Raw genomic sequence first — 15022 nt, forward strand, 5'->3', positions numbered from 1 at the left:
ATTTTACACTTTTGCTATTTCTGAAACTGAAACCCTATACATCACAGGTTCCATTTCTAGCAACTTCGAAAAAAATAAGAATGTAGCTTTAACACAGTGGACAGTGTGGGACTATTCTGCTAACAGACTGTACATTACCTAATTATAGGTTGACAAAGAAATCTTTGCTTTATTGTCTTACAAACATATTGCTACCGAGAAAGGAATAAGCTGCATGTATTTATGCTACTAATTAAAATTTAGCAATTTAGTAACATCTTAACATGACAAATTAGACACTTATTAGAACCCAACAAAACTTTCAGTTCAAATAGATTGCACTGTGATTGGAAAAAAAATCCAGTGGAATACATTGCCATTTAACAGTTCATTTGCAACCATTTAACCTCATGTCCACAGGAAGCTAAAGCCTGAAGCATTTTTGAAGAGTTCTTCCATTTCAAGTAAAAAAATCTTTTAGCTCATCCATTTATTATCCTTGTACTTATTGCACTAGGCAATGTGTAGATCAATAACACAATAAACAATGTGAGTATTATCAAGATTAGTCCAATTATGATGTACTTCTTGTAATTTCTCCAGATCAGATAGTAAAGGCACTTGAAAGGGTTTACAAACCAAGAGAAGGAGGTGTCAGGGCGGCTGTAGGGAGAAAGAAAATCCAATTAAAACAATTTCAAACCATTGTGAGTGTTGATGACCTTCTAAAAACTAAAATAGTACAAGTGTTGCTGTTCATAGGATTTAAATACATTGCAAGGTTCAATAAACTTCAAGTTGGCAACCTTCCCAGAGTAATGTTCGTTGCAATAACTTTATCATTAAAATACACTGCATAAAATATTTGCACTACACATGTGTCAGGCAATGACCATCACCGCCCTGACATTCAATGGTATTTTTATTATGGAATCTTCCACTGCCAATATCATGAACATTACCATTGACCAGAAGCAAATGAATTAACCACATAAATACTATGGCTATATCAGCAGGTTCGAGCTGAGAATGTTGTGGTGAGTAACTCGCCTTCTGTCTCCCTAAAACCTGTTCACTATCTACAAAGGACAAGTCAGGAGTGTGTTGAAGTATTCTCTACATGCTGGATGAGTGTAGCTCCAATAAATTCAAGAATCTCCACATCTTCTAAGTTTGGGAAACCTGATTGGCATGGACAAGTTGGACCAAAGAGTCTATTTCTATGCTGTATGTCTCTATGACTCTATGACAAGGTAGCCCACTGATAAGCTTGCCACCCACCACCTTGATCTTTCCTTCCTTACACCACTTCTGCAGAGTGGCCTCAGTGCGTACAATCTAAAAGACTCATTGCAGCAATGTACCAATGTTTCTCTGACAGCACCTTCCAAAAGATCAGGCAGCGTCCAAGGAGCAGGAGCATGAGCCCTTCTTCAGGATTGAGGATATTGTGCCAAGCGGGCTAAGATAAAAGGTAGGGAGGAGGGACTTGGGGAGGGGCATTGGAAATGCGAAAGGTGGAAAGAGGTTAAGGTGAGGGTGATAGTTTGGAGTGGGAGTGGGCGCGGAGAGGTCCGGAAGAAGATTGCAGGTTAGGAAGGTGGTGCTGAGTTCGAGGGTTGGGACTGAGACAAGGTGGGGGGAGGGGAAATGAGGAAACTGGAGAAGTCTGAGTTCATCCCTTGTGGTTGAAGGGTTCCTAGGCAGAAGATGAGGCACACTTCCTCCAGCCATCAGGTTGCTATGGTCTGGTGATGGAGGAGTCCAAGGACCTGCTTGTCCTTGGTGGAGTGGGAGGGAGAGTTGAAGTGTTAAGTCACAGGGTGGTTGGGTTGGTTGGTCCGGGTATCCCAGAGGTATTCTCTGAAATGTTCCACAAGTATGCGGCCTGTCTCCCCAATATAGAGAAGGCCACATCGGGTGCAGCGGATGCAGTAAATGACGTGTATGGAGGTGCAGGTGAATTTGTGGTGGATATGGAAGCATCCCATGGTGCCTTGGAGGGAAGGGGAGGTGTGGGCGCAAGTTTTGCATTTCTTGCGGTTGCAGGGGAAGGAGTCGGGAGTGGAGGTTGGGTTGGTGGGGGGTGTGGACCTGACGAGGGAGTCACGGAGGGAGTAGTCTTTTCGGAATGCTGATAGGGGAGGGGAGGGAAATATATCCCTGGTGGTGGGGCCTGTTTGGAGGTGGTGGAAATGACGAAGGATGATATGATGTATGTGGAGTTGGTGGGGTGGTAGGTGAGGGCCAGTGGTTCATCCCTTGTGGTTGGAGGGTTTCTAGGTAGAAGATTTTCATCCCTTGTGGTTGGAGGGTTCCTAGGCGGAAGATGTTCATCCCTTGTGGTTGGAGGGTTCCTAGGCGGAAGATGTTCATCCCCTGCGGTTGGACCACAACCCCACTGGTCCTCACCTACCACCCCACCAATCTCCATATACATCATATCATCCGTCGTCATTTCCGCCACCTCCAAACGGATCCCACCACCAGGGATATATTTCCCTCCACTCCCCTATCAGCATTCCGAAAAGACTACTCCCTCCGTGACTCCCTCGTCAGGTCCACACCCCCCACCAACCCAACCTCCACTCCCGGCTCCTTCCCTTGCAACCGCAAGCAATGCAAAACTTGCGCCCACACCTCCTCCCTTACTTCCCTCCAAGGCCCCAAGGGATGCTTCCATATCCACCACAAATTCACCTGCTCCTTCATACACGTCATTTACTGCATCCGCTGCACCCGATGTGGCCTCCTCTATATTAGGGGGAATGGCCGCCTACTTGCGAAATGTTTCAGAGAACACCTCTGGAATACCCGGACCAACCAACCCAACCACCCCATGGCTCAACACTTCAACTCTCCCTCCCACTCCACCAAGGATATGCAGGTCCTTGGACTCCTCCATCGCCAGACCATAGCAACACGACGGCTGGAGGAAGATTGTTTCATCTTCTGCCTAGGAATCCTCCAACCACAAGGGATGAACTCAGACTAACCAGTTTCCTCATTTCCCCTCTTCCCACCTTGTCTCAGTCCCAACCCTCGAACTCGGCACCACCTTCCTAACCTGCAATCTTCTTCCTGACCTCTCCGCCCCCACCCCCACTCCGACCTATCACCCTCACCTTAACCTCCTTCCACCTATGGCATTTTCAATGCCCCTCCCCCAAGTCCCTCCTCCCTACCTTTTATCTTAGCCCGCTTTGCACACTATCCTCATTCCTGAAGAAGGGCTCATGCTCCTGCTCCTTGGATGCTGCCTGACCTTCTGCGCTTTTCCAGCAACACATTTTCAGCATAAATGCTGCCCTAATCAACAATGCCCACAGCCTATGAAACAACAAAATAAACTTAACATGAAGAAAAAGCATGTATTTTGAACAAGTCTGCTTGCCAATATTTCAATAATCAGAGTTAGTCATGCATGCTTGAAAGTGCAGACTAGAACCCTTGGTTCATTATCAGGTTCTATACTGTTTACCTGTCTAGCAATGAGACCAAACTTACTTGGGTTTTTCCAATGGTTCTGGCTCTTTTCGACCAGAGCCAACTGGATTCTTGTCAGCCTCCTCACCAGTAAGTAGATGGAATTCAGCTTCAACCTTGCCCTACATTAATTGTGCAGAAAGTATGAATTGAAGAACATTCATAAACATAGGCATAAAAAAGAATAAAAAGGAGACACAGTTTAGATTATACCTGCTGATCAGTAAAGGAACGGCAGTCAATCTTTTTTTTATATGTTTAAAATGCAACAATTGATTGAATGGATTTTGAATATTGGACCCATGTTGACAATGCTATTCTGACACATGACCTTTAGACCTGGTAAGGTGAAAGGAAAATCTCTGCCAATTTGATTGGCAATGGACATAGAATCCCTACAGTGTGGAAACAAGACATTTGGCCCAACACATCACTCCTCCAAAGAGTTTTCCACCCAGACCTATTCCCCTATTACTCTACATTTTCCCTAACTAATGCACCTAGCCTTCACATTGCTGAACACTATGAGCAATTTAGCATGGCAAATTCACCTAACCTGCATATCTTTGGACTGTGGGAGGAAACCCAAGCAAACACAGGGAGCATATACAATTTCCACACAAACAGTTGCCCAAGGCTGGAATCGAACCCATGTCCCTGGTGCTGTGAGGTAACAGTGCTAACCACTGAGTCACCATGCCACCCTGAGCACAGCTTGGGGGGGGGGGGCGGAAGGGGGGAACAGAATGGGGACCAAGCCACGTTTAAGCCAGCAGAAGAACCCTTAGATGCATTTTCTTAGTAGTGGTCAAGTAAGGACTGGATGCCGCCAACAAGAATTGCTGGCAGCTCAGCAGCACCACCACTGGTGAGGACTAGTAAGCTCAGTAACAGGATGGAGGAAGTTGTGAAGCACTGGTAATGAAGTTGCTGTGGAACCCCTCCCCTTGGCTGCATAGATCCTCTCTAAATAAGCAGTACTATCACGCTATTTTCTGCAATATGATTTTATATTGATTTAATATATTCTTATCATTTGAGAACTTGGTTTCTAAAACAGAGAAAGTATGTACAGGTTTGAGCTTGATTCGAAAATGTGCTAAGGAGGATATGAAAAGATTTTAGTTTCATTTAATGTTGTTCTGAATGGTGCTGAGACTTATTGATGTACAGGTTTTTTTTATGAGGCTTTAAAGCTTTGGAGCAAAACTTGAGGTGAATAGTTGATTAATCAGGGAAAAAAGGGATAGAAGAGAAAAATGTTGTTGCTTAGCAACCAGAATCACAGGTGTGCGTGTCTTAGTGTCTGTGAAAAGGTATTGTTAGGCCAGCAGTGCCTCAAAAAATAATCAAGGCTGGAGAAAAAGTGCAGAATAGCTTAAGAGAAAAATATCCAGCAACAGGAAACTGCTGGAAGAGGATATATAATAAACCCATCTCTTTGTTCTCAAAAAGCTGAGATGTCAGTCAGAAGAAAGCTCCAGAAACCAATTACAGCTGTTCCAATTAAATAAGAGACTTTAAAGTGAGGACATAGTGCCACCTCACTGAGATTTTAGTATCTGTAAGATTGTTGAGAGTCTGAATCTCTTTTTCTGATATTTGTAATAAAACAGTTTCAAGTTATTTATATGTAATATCTTTTTTTTCTTATTTGTGTAATAAATTTTATTTTCTTCTATTAAAGTACATTGGCAGTCTCTTGTGAATGTGTCAGTGACTGACCTCCACAGTAAACAAATAGCAAAAACCAAATTTATGGTCTCACTTTGGGATCGGATATGGCTGGTATGTTTAATCATAACAAGTAAAAATACAACATTTTCGGAATTGTGGGTTTTCATATCATTCAACACTGGTTGTTGCAATCTTTCCTTTGGGTGAAGAATTCGGTGATCAAGACAGAAAATTTTAAAAAATCAGAAGTGTTTTGCAAATTGTTTCTGAGATGTTTTTGGTGTCATGTGCTTGAAATGGAGCAAAATTTCTTTCAGAATGACATCTTGAGCTAAAATAAATTTCACAAGTTATGATGGGTCAAGCAGGACTATGGTGCTTTTTTTTTTACAGAACATGTAGTTTTTAGTCAAAATAAAAGTACTGACAGGGATGATACCATTATGTGGGTGGGTAATAGTCATTGGAAACATTTGGCAAATGAACTTAACTGTTAAAATATGCATAAACAACAGTTTTGTTTTCACTGAATTAATCCTATACTATGCTATTTTTGGCAGATACTAATTCTTCTCAGGACAAAGTGTATGCTTCTAAGAACCTGGGGGCCAGCTTTTCAGCCCCAAGGTGGGCAGTTGAAGTCAGATCAATAGACCTGCCTTGATATGAAAGGGTCCATCACATGCAGGTTTTGTGCTGACAGAGAGGGACAGGATGGAATTGAGGCGTGGCGATCCCTGAAGTAGATCGGGGTAGCAATGTGGGGACAGAGTGCGGAGGTGAGCTCATTAGAAGGCACTCTCTCATCCACTTCCCTCATCTCTAGCAAGTTCCTTTTCCCCTTCACAATTTCCATATCCTCTCCATGGCAACTCATGCCCTCAATCCACCTCCATTTTCCCCATATCCCCACAATCCTCATGCCATCCGGTACTCCATGCCAGCTCCTAGTATGTAGTGGTGCTGTAATAACAACATTTGGGAAAATTCAACAATGGACTCCTCCATTCAAGCCAATTTTGTATTCAATTGGCTAGCTCCCCCTTGATGCCATGCAATCTAACCTTTTTAACCAATCTACCATGCGGAACCTTGCCAAACATTTTGGTGAAGTCTGCCGGGAGGGTAAGTTTTCCTCTTAAATACTTACCTTGCGAATCAGCGGCTTCCATTTGCAGCAGCAGGAGCAGTCAGAGGGAGGACTAGGTGCTGTCACTAAGGTAAATATTTCGCTTAAAGACTTACCTCATGAATAGATGGAGTGAAGGCTCAACAGGAGTGGATGGGGACACAGGGATTGTGGACAGATAAATTCAGATCTCTGCTTTTTGTGATTTTTATAAATGACTTGGATCAGGAAATGGAAGGCTCGGTTAGTAAGTTTACCGATGACACAAAGGTTGGTGAAATTATAGATAGCGCAGAGGGCTGCTGTAGATTGCAACGGGACATTGACAGGATGCAGAACTGGGCTGATAAGTGGCAGATGGAGTTCAACCTAGAAAAGTGTGAAGTGATTCACTTTGAAAGGTCAACTATGAATACAGGATGCAGGGTTAAAGGCAGGATTCTTGGCAATGCGGAGGAACAGAGTGATCTAGGGGTCCATGTCCATAGATCTCTCAAAGTTGCCACCCAAGTTGATAGGGTTGTTAAGAAGGTATGTGGTGTGTTGGCTTTCATTAGTTGGGGGATTGAGTTTAGGAGGTGTGTGGTTATGCTGCAGCTCTTTGAATCCTGGTTAGACCATACTTGGGATATTGTGATCAGTTCTGGTCACCTCATTACAGGAAAGATGTGGAAGCTATAGAGAGGATGCAGACGAGATTTACTAGGATGCTACCTGGACTGGAGGGCATGTCATATGAAGAAAGGTTGAGGGAGCTAGGACATTTCTCATTGGAGTGAAGAAGGGTGAGAGGTGACTTGATAGAGGTGTACAAGATGTTGAGCAGCACAGATAGCCAGAGACATTTTCCCATGGCGGAAATGTCTATCATGAGGAGGCATAATTTTAAGGTCATTGGAGGAAGGTTTAGGAGAGATGTCAGAGGTAGGTTCTTTACATAGAGAGTGGTGGGTGCATAGAATGCACTGCCAGCAGTGGTAGCAGAGTCAGATACATTAGGGACATCAGGGACTCTTGGATAGGCACTTGGAAGATTGTACAATGAAGGGTATGTAGGTTAGTCTGATCTTAAAGTCGGATAAAAGACAGCATAACATTGAGGGCCGAGGGCTGTACTGTGCTCATGCGTTCTATTTTTCATAACTCAATTTAAACTTCAAGGACAGATCAGAACCATTTTTTCTAACCTCCACTAACTAGCATGTCAAACTAAGCAGTGCAACCACTGGGGATTTGTTTAACTCAAAATGACATTTGCATCATTCATTTTTCATATTAAAAAGGTGGGGTGATAAATAATGCCTGACCATAACACTGAAACAAGCTCTGTCCAGCTTTCAAGAGTACTTATATGTTTATGATTAAGTGTAAAAGCGGAGATGGTTTGAACTTAGCCCTCATTTCAAATAGACTTCTTGTGCTTGGATTTCGTGCCATCTTGATTCAGACTCTTGTTCCTTTCCCCATCAAGGAAACATGGGATCTGTTGTAAAATTGGGTGGTATTTATTATCTAGATCTCACTGACCATTTAAAAGGCCTCTAGGAATGGGATTGACTGTGCAAAAATCTGACCCTAATGGTACATGAAGGACTTGGAAGATAGGCTACACAAAGCAAGAAAAGCCCAGCTTTGGTCTCCAGTCTGTCAGTTAACTGGTCTCAGCCAGTACCATTGCATGAAGCAATAGGCCTTACGATTATTAAGCTAAGAGAGGGAACAAACATCAGGTAGATTGATTTTGTCTGCTTCCTTGAATGTCTGAGAGAACGTAGCAGAGCTGGAACAAAGAATGCTGGTGTAGAAATTTGCTTAGGTCCGATTCCAAATACCAAATGGGCACATGGCATAGTCCCTGTTCCCGGCGGATGGAAGCCTGAGGATTGTGGACAATTATTGGGATGAAATGCTGCCACTTATCACTTGAGTCAGCTGGACAATGAAACTCTAGACTATCTGTGTGTCAAGATAGTGGGAAGGTTTGGGTGACCTGGTTATGGAAAGTGGTGGGGGAAATGGGCGGAGGGTGGTGGCGTTGTATAGAAATAGTGGAAAGTTTGGGGGTACCCATTGCATGAGGGGTGGGATTGCCAGCAGAAGTGCTGTGGAATTGGAAGAAGCAAGTTACTTAAAAATAATAAGTAAACACATTTTCTTAATAACAGCAATAAAGCTGCATATACATTCAAATAGCCTGAACAGAACAGAGCCATTGCCTGCTGATTATGATGGTCAGACCAATGTTAACAGGGGAATCCTAAAACATGCAATAGGCCCCTCATTAGTTTATGAAAATGACTTATCACTTGTTTAGCTGATTGACCTAAATGCCTAAAAAAGACTGTCCACCCAATTTTAGATTGGATATTTTGTAGGCATCGTGTAGGTGCATGCAGCAATACTGATCTTATCGCCCCCACCTCCCACCCCCGCCATAATGCCCACACTAACATGTGTAGCAGCTTCTTAGAACAACTTCTTAGGACAATTTGTCCACTTTAAGGACAAATTCTGAGCCCTTTTATCTTATAAATTGCTTGTACCTCCAAGAAACAAACTGCCTGGCACATTTCACTCAGACTTGATATGAGACTTGCACTGGATAAATCAAACTCAAAAGAAGAAAAGGAATGTTACTGACTCCATTTTCTTTTTCCAATATGGTTGAAGTTTAGTTCAATGTTATTATAGCAGATTGGAATTACTGTACTTACAGTGAGTTCACCCGACTTTTCTAAAGGCCACCAACCTCGCAGTCGCTTCTGCTGAAATATTGAAATAAGTTTAGTCTTGGAGTTTTCTTCGATCATATCCAAGCCACATTTCTTTGCTGACTTGGCACCACGAGGAAATCCATTCAGATCAAGTTCAACAGATCCTACAAAAAGGTGTTAGAAAAATAAAACGCACATAAGACACTGCTTACATTGGATTGATTTTTCATGTTCTGGACAATGATAAGTAATCAATATTGTAGCCATTCCTTCTTTTAATCACCTCTACATGTTCAGTCCATTTATTCCCCAACAGTTATCAAGCATTACAATATTCTCCATGGTCAGAACAGCCATGTCCAAAATCAAGAGAAACAGCGTGAAAATAATCAATTAACTTGTGGCAGCATTTAGATTTGGAATCTTTGGAAAGGAAAAGAGTCATAGAGTTATACAGATGTACAGCACGGAAAAAGACCCATGGTCCAACTTGTCCATGCCAACCTAAATTAATCTAGTCCCATTTGTTAGCATTTGGCCCATATCCCTCTAAACCCTTCCAATTCATATACCCATCCAGATGCCTTTTAACCATTGTAATTGTACCAGGCTTCACCACTTTCTCTGCCAGCTCTTCCCATACATGCACCACCCTCTGCGTAAAAAGGTTGCACCTTAGGTCCCTTTTAAATCTTTCCCCTCTCCTCTTAAATCTATGCCCTCTGGTTTTGGACTCCCCCATCCCGGGAAAAGACCTTGTCATAGAGTCATCGAGATGTACAGCATGGAAACAGACCCTTAGGTCCAACCTGTCCACACCGACCAGATATCCCAACCCAAACTAATCCCACCTGCCAGCACCCGGCCCATATCCCTCCAAACCCTTCCTATTCATATACCCATCCAAATGCCTTTTAAATGTTGCAATTGTACCAGCCTCCACCACATCCTCTGGCAGCTCATTCCATACACGTACCACCCTCTGCATGAAAAAGTTGCCCCTTAGGTATCTTTTATATCTTTCCCCTCTCACCCTAAACCTATGCCCTCTAGTTCTGGACTCCCCGAGCCCAGGGAAAAGACCTTGTCTATTTATCCTATCCATGCCCCTCATAATTTTGTAAACCTCTATAAAGTCACCCCTCAGCCTCCGACGCTCCAGGGAAAAAAGTCCCAGCCTGTTCAGCCTCTCCCTGTAGCTCAAATCCTCCAACCCTGGCAACATCCTTGTACATCTTTTCTGAACCCTTTCAAGTTTCACAACATCTTTCCGATAGGAAGAAGTCCAGAATTGCACCCAATATTCCAACAGTGGTCTAACCAATGTTCTGTACAGCTGGAACATGACCTCCCAACTCCTGTACTCAATACTCTGACCAATAAAGGAAAGCATACCAAACGCCTTTTTCACTATCCTATCTACCTGCGACTCCACTTTCAAGGAGCTATGAACCTGCACTGCAAGGTCTCTTTATTCAGCAACACTCACTAGGACCTTACCATTATATAAGTCCTGCTAAGATCTGCTCTCCCAAAATGCAGCACCTCTCATTTATCTGAATTAAACTCCATCTGCCATTTCTCGGCCCATTGGCCCATCTGATCAAGATCCTGTTGTAATCTGAGGTAACCCTCTTTGCTCTCCACTCCACCTCCAATTTTGGTGTCATCTACAAACTTACTAACTGTACCTCTTATGCTCACATCCAAATCATTTATGTAAATGACAAAATGTAGAGGACCCAGCACTGATCCTTGTGGCACTCCACTGGTCACAGGCCTCCAGTCTGAAAAACAACCCTCCACCACCACCCTCTGCCTTCTACCTTTGAGCCAGTTCTGTATCCAAATGACTAGCTCTCCCTGTATTCTATGAGATCTAACCTTGCTACTCAGTCTCCCATGGGGAACCTTGTCGAACGCCTTACTGAAGTCCATATAGATCACATCTACTGCTCTGCCCTCATCAATCTTCTTTGTTACTTCTTCAAAAAACTCAATCAAGTTTGTGAGACATGACTTCCCATGCACAAAGCCATGTTGACTATCCTGAATCAGTCCTTGCCTTTCCAAGTACATATACATCCTGTCCCTCAGGATTCCCTCCAACAACTTGCCCACCACTGAGGTCAGGCTCACCGGTCTATAGTTTTCTGGCTTGTCTTTACCGCCCTTCTTAAACAGTTGCACCACGTTTGCCAACCTCCAATCTTCCCGCACCTCACCTGTGACTATCGATGATACAAATATCTCAGCAGGAGACCCAGCAATCACTTCTCTAGCTTCCCACAGAGTTCTCGGGTACACCTGATCAAGTCCTGGGGATTTATCCACATTTAACTGTTTCAAGACATCCAGCACTTCCTCCTCTGTAATCTGGACATTTTGCAAGATGTTACCATCTATTTCCTTACAGTCTATATCTTCCATATCCTTTTCCACAGTAAATAATGATGCAAAATATTCGTTTAGTATCTCCACCATTTTCTGTGGCTCCACGCAAAGGCCACCTTGCTGATCTTTGAGGGGCCCTATTCTCTCCCTCATTACCCTTTTGTCCTTAATATATTTGTAAAAACCCTTTGGATTCTCCTTAATTCTATTTGCCAATGCAATCTCATATCCCCTTTTTGTCATCCTGATTTCCCTCTTAAGTATACTCCTACTTCCTTTATACTCTTCTAGTCTGTTTACCTTATGCATGTCCCTTATGATTTTATAAACCTCCATAAGGTCACCCCTCAGCCTCTGATGCCTCAGGGAAAATAGCCCCAGTCTATTCAGTCTCTCCCATTAGCTCACATCCTCCAACCCTGGCAACATCCTTGGAAATCTTTTCTGAGCCATTTCAAGATTCATAACATCCTTCATAAAGCAGGGAGACCAGAACTGCAGGCAATATTACAAAAGTGGTCGAAGCATCCATGCTTTATATGGACGGATATCACTAACAAACATGAAAAAACCAGGTAACTATTCCCTTACGTTATAAAATTACCTTTGCTGATTGGAATCAAATAGGGCAGAAAAATAAATCATTGTCACTGTCATGAATTTTATTCATTCTTTTTAACAGGAGCAGAATATAACTGCAAATGATAAGAGGGCTTCCCTGCAAACCACATGGAGAAGACAGATAAGTACATGAAGGGGAAAAATATAGAAAAATATAGAAGAAGTGTAGTCATGATTTGGAGATGCCAGTGTTGAGATTGGGGTGTACAAAGTTAAAAATCACACAACACCAGGTTATAGTCCAACAGGTTTATTTGGAAGCACTAGCTTTCGGATCAACCACCTGATGAAGGAGCAACGCTCTGAAAGCTAGTGCTTCCAAATAAACCTGTTGGACTTTAACCTGGTGTTGGGTGATTTTTAACCTTGAAAGTGTAGATGAAGATGTGAGCCAGAAGATTCTTGTGGAGCATAATCACAGGCATGAACTAGTTTGAGCTGAATAGGCTCCAAGTAACAAGATGGGCATTTAAACAGTAATGTCTTTAGCACAAGACATAAACTTGATAAAGGAACTGAACCTTACACTAGGAATGGTTGCCCAGAGGATTGTTAATGGCCACTCAAATTTACTGTTAACACTCATTAAGGATGTCACATAGCACTTTGGTGGATAGCACATGAATTAATAGCTATCTGCTCATGTTGCTCAGCTAACTGGGAATAAAGAAGTCTTGATTTTGAGAGATACTTAATGTTCCATTGCATTTTAGCATTCACTTGCTTCTGAAAGTTTAATGAAATCAAACATCAGGAGATTTCCTGGAACATTTTTTCAAGGCTTCACCAACACTCAGACAACATTTTCATTGAATACCGACAGTGGAGAAAGAGGTCATTCAGCCCATCGAGTCTGCATTAACCCTCCAAATAGCATCCCACCCAGACCCAAGACCCCATCCTTTCCCTGTAATCCCACATTTACCATGGCTAATCCACCTAACCTGCACATCTTTGAACTGTGGTAGGAAACCAAAGTGCTCAGCAGAAACCCACACTGACATGGGAAGAATGTGCAAACTCTACACATACGGTGCACCTAAGACTGGGATCAAACCTAAGTCCTTGGTGCTGTGAGGCAGCAGTGCTATACAGGAAGTCTGTAAAACAAATTCTGTCATGGATGTTTGGACGTGGGTCCCAGAGTAGAGAGGTGGATCACATTCAAAAGCACTCAGTGTCTTGTTGTGGGAAATAATATGGGGACAAGGAAGGGGTGGGGAGCTGTGGAGGTGGGGGTGTGGGGGGGGTGTGGGTGAGGGTTGGGAGGGTTGGGTAAGCTGCTGACAGCCATACCTGACCCTGTCAACAATATGCCTCTTTGTATTTCCCCAGTCCATGTGTCCCCTTCTGTATCTCAGTCCCCCAACAATCCTGGACCTCACGTAATTGTGGTGCTGTCATTGTTTTGGTGGTGCTGCTGAGCAACAGAGAGGTGCTGCAATAGGGTTAGGATAAGGTCTCATTGGCTGGCAGCTCTCAGTGGGCAGGACTTCCTTAGTCCCGGGCAAGGTCCACTGCTGCCCAGTTCGTTGCCTGATTGGCACTCAATGTGGCAGACTCTGCTAAAATGGGACAATATGGGGCTTGCTAATTGGCTGTCCAGTCAATGTGTGATCCCCAAGTTACCTACATTAAATTCTGATAGTAATTCCACATAACCAGAAGCATATAAGGGAAAACAAATGTTGCAATGATCTGACTGGACTGTCTAATAGCATGGTAGTAGCTGATTAAATAAAGGTATTAGATGAATCCTTGAAGAGGAAGACTTTGTGGTGAAGAAACAGGAAAGTAGGACTAGTTGGACAGTCCTCAGGCCCAGTAGGCAGAATGACTACTTTTTTATATTGCATGGTTCCTTCTAGACCCAGAAACAACACAGAAAGTAATATTGCAGTTATGTAAGTGTGATGTAATGCATGTTCATTCACAAGGGGGACAGTTAGCTTAGTTGGCTGATTAGCTGGTCTGCAATACAGAGTGATACTGATAGCATGGACTCAATTCCTGCATAGTCTTAGGTCACTGCGAACATGTATCTTCTCAACCTTACACCTTGGCTGAGGTGACCTTTAGGTCAAACTCATCACCAAGGATTTCCCTTTAATGAGAGAACAGAACTATGACGACTTTGCCTGCTTCTTCACAATTTCATAGAATTGCTACAGTAAAGCTATTCAGCCCATCAAGTCTACACCAGCCCTCCAAAGGGCATCCCATCTCTGTGACCCTGTATTTCCCATGACTAATCCACCTAGCCAACACATCCCTGAATGCTGTGTCCTATTTAGCATGGCCAATCCACCTAACCTGCACATCCTTGGACTGTGGGAGTAAACCCATGCAGACTCAGGCAGAATGTGCAAACTCCACACAGACAGTCACCCTAGGGCGCAATCGAACCTACATCCCTGGCACTGTGAGGCAGAATGCCGCCATGCTATTGTTATAAAAAAGACATTGGTGCGGGATGAGTGAGACGGGTTGTTACATTTCCTAGGTGGGGTCATCCCCACCAACATGAGCTGAATGGTCAGGTCAGAGCGCAAATTCAAACAATTAAAATTTGAAACTATTATATTTACTGACACATTGTCACCTAATCTCAAGAGGCCAATCACAAAATGAAGATGAAATCCAAACTTAGGAAAATACAGAGGAATATTGATTATCCAAATATCAATTATCTGAATTTTGGATTATCAGAAGAAGATCTCAAGGTCTTGCAAAAAGTCACATCAAAGAGGTAAGTGTATTCGATTTATCTGTACAGGTACTGAAGAGCATGTGAAAACGCTGGCAAAAACAAAGAAACACAAGCACCTTAACCATCAGTGACTGGATATGTTTTGGATAATGGGTAGTTACACAGCCCTTTGCAAAAGTAAATACTTTGCAGGGTATTCCTGTCACTTTACCAGGCCATTCATGAAAAAATATCTGAGAAAGTAAACGCATGCGTGAGGAGGTGTTTCTGTCTTTCTGAGTTAAGGGAGCACAAGTGAGTTGCATATAAACT

The 15022-nt window shown here is 43.1% G+C and overlaps 1 protein-coding gene across 1 annotated transcript in view; it reads right to left on the minus strand.

Annotated features, from left to right (window-relative positions):
- Nucleotides 1–461: 461 nt before the first annotated feature.
- The window catches only part of fer1l6 (fer-1 like family member 6), a 113554-nt gene continuing 98993 nt past the window's right edge, over nucleotides 462–15022 (minus strand). Inside the window, exons 31-33 of the mRNA XM_060824018.1 lie at nucleotides 8986–9149; nucleotides 3487–3587; nucleotides 462–642 (exon numbers count right to left, since the gene is read on the minus strand). Of these exons, the coding sequence (XP_060680001.1) occupies nucleotides 462–642; nucleotides 3487–3587; nucleotides 8986–9149 (446 nt within the window). The remainder of the gene's footprint in view (nucleotides 643–3486; nucleotides 3588–8985; nucleotides 9150–15022) is intronic.

This window comes from Hemiscyllium ocellatum, chromosome 4 (genome assembly GCF_020745735.1).
Source record: "Hemiscyllium ocellatum isolate sHemOce1 chromosome 4, sHemOce1.pat.X.cur, whole genome shotgun sequence".
NCBI classification, from domain to species: Eukaryota; Metazoa; Chordata; class Chondrichthyes; order Orectolobiformes; family Hemiscylliidae; genus Hemiscyllium; species Hemiscyllium ocellatum.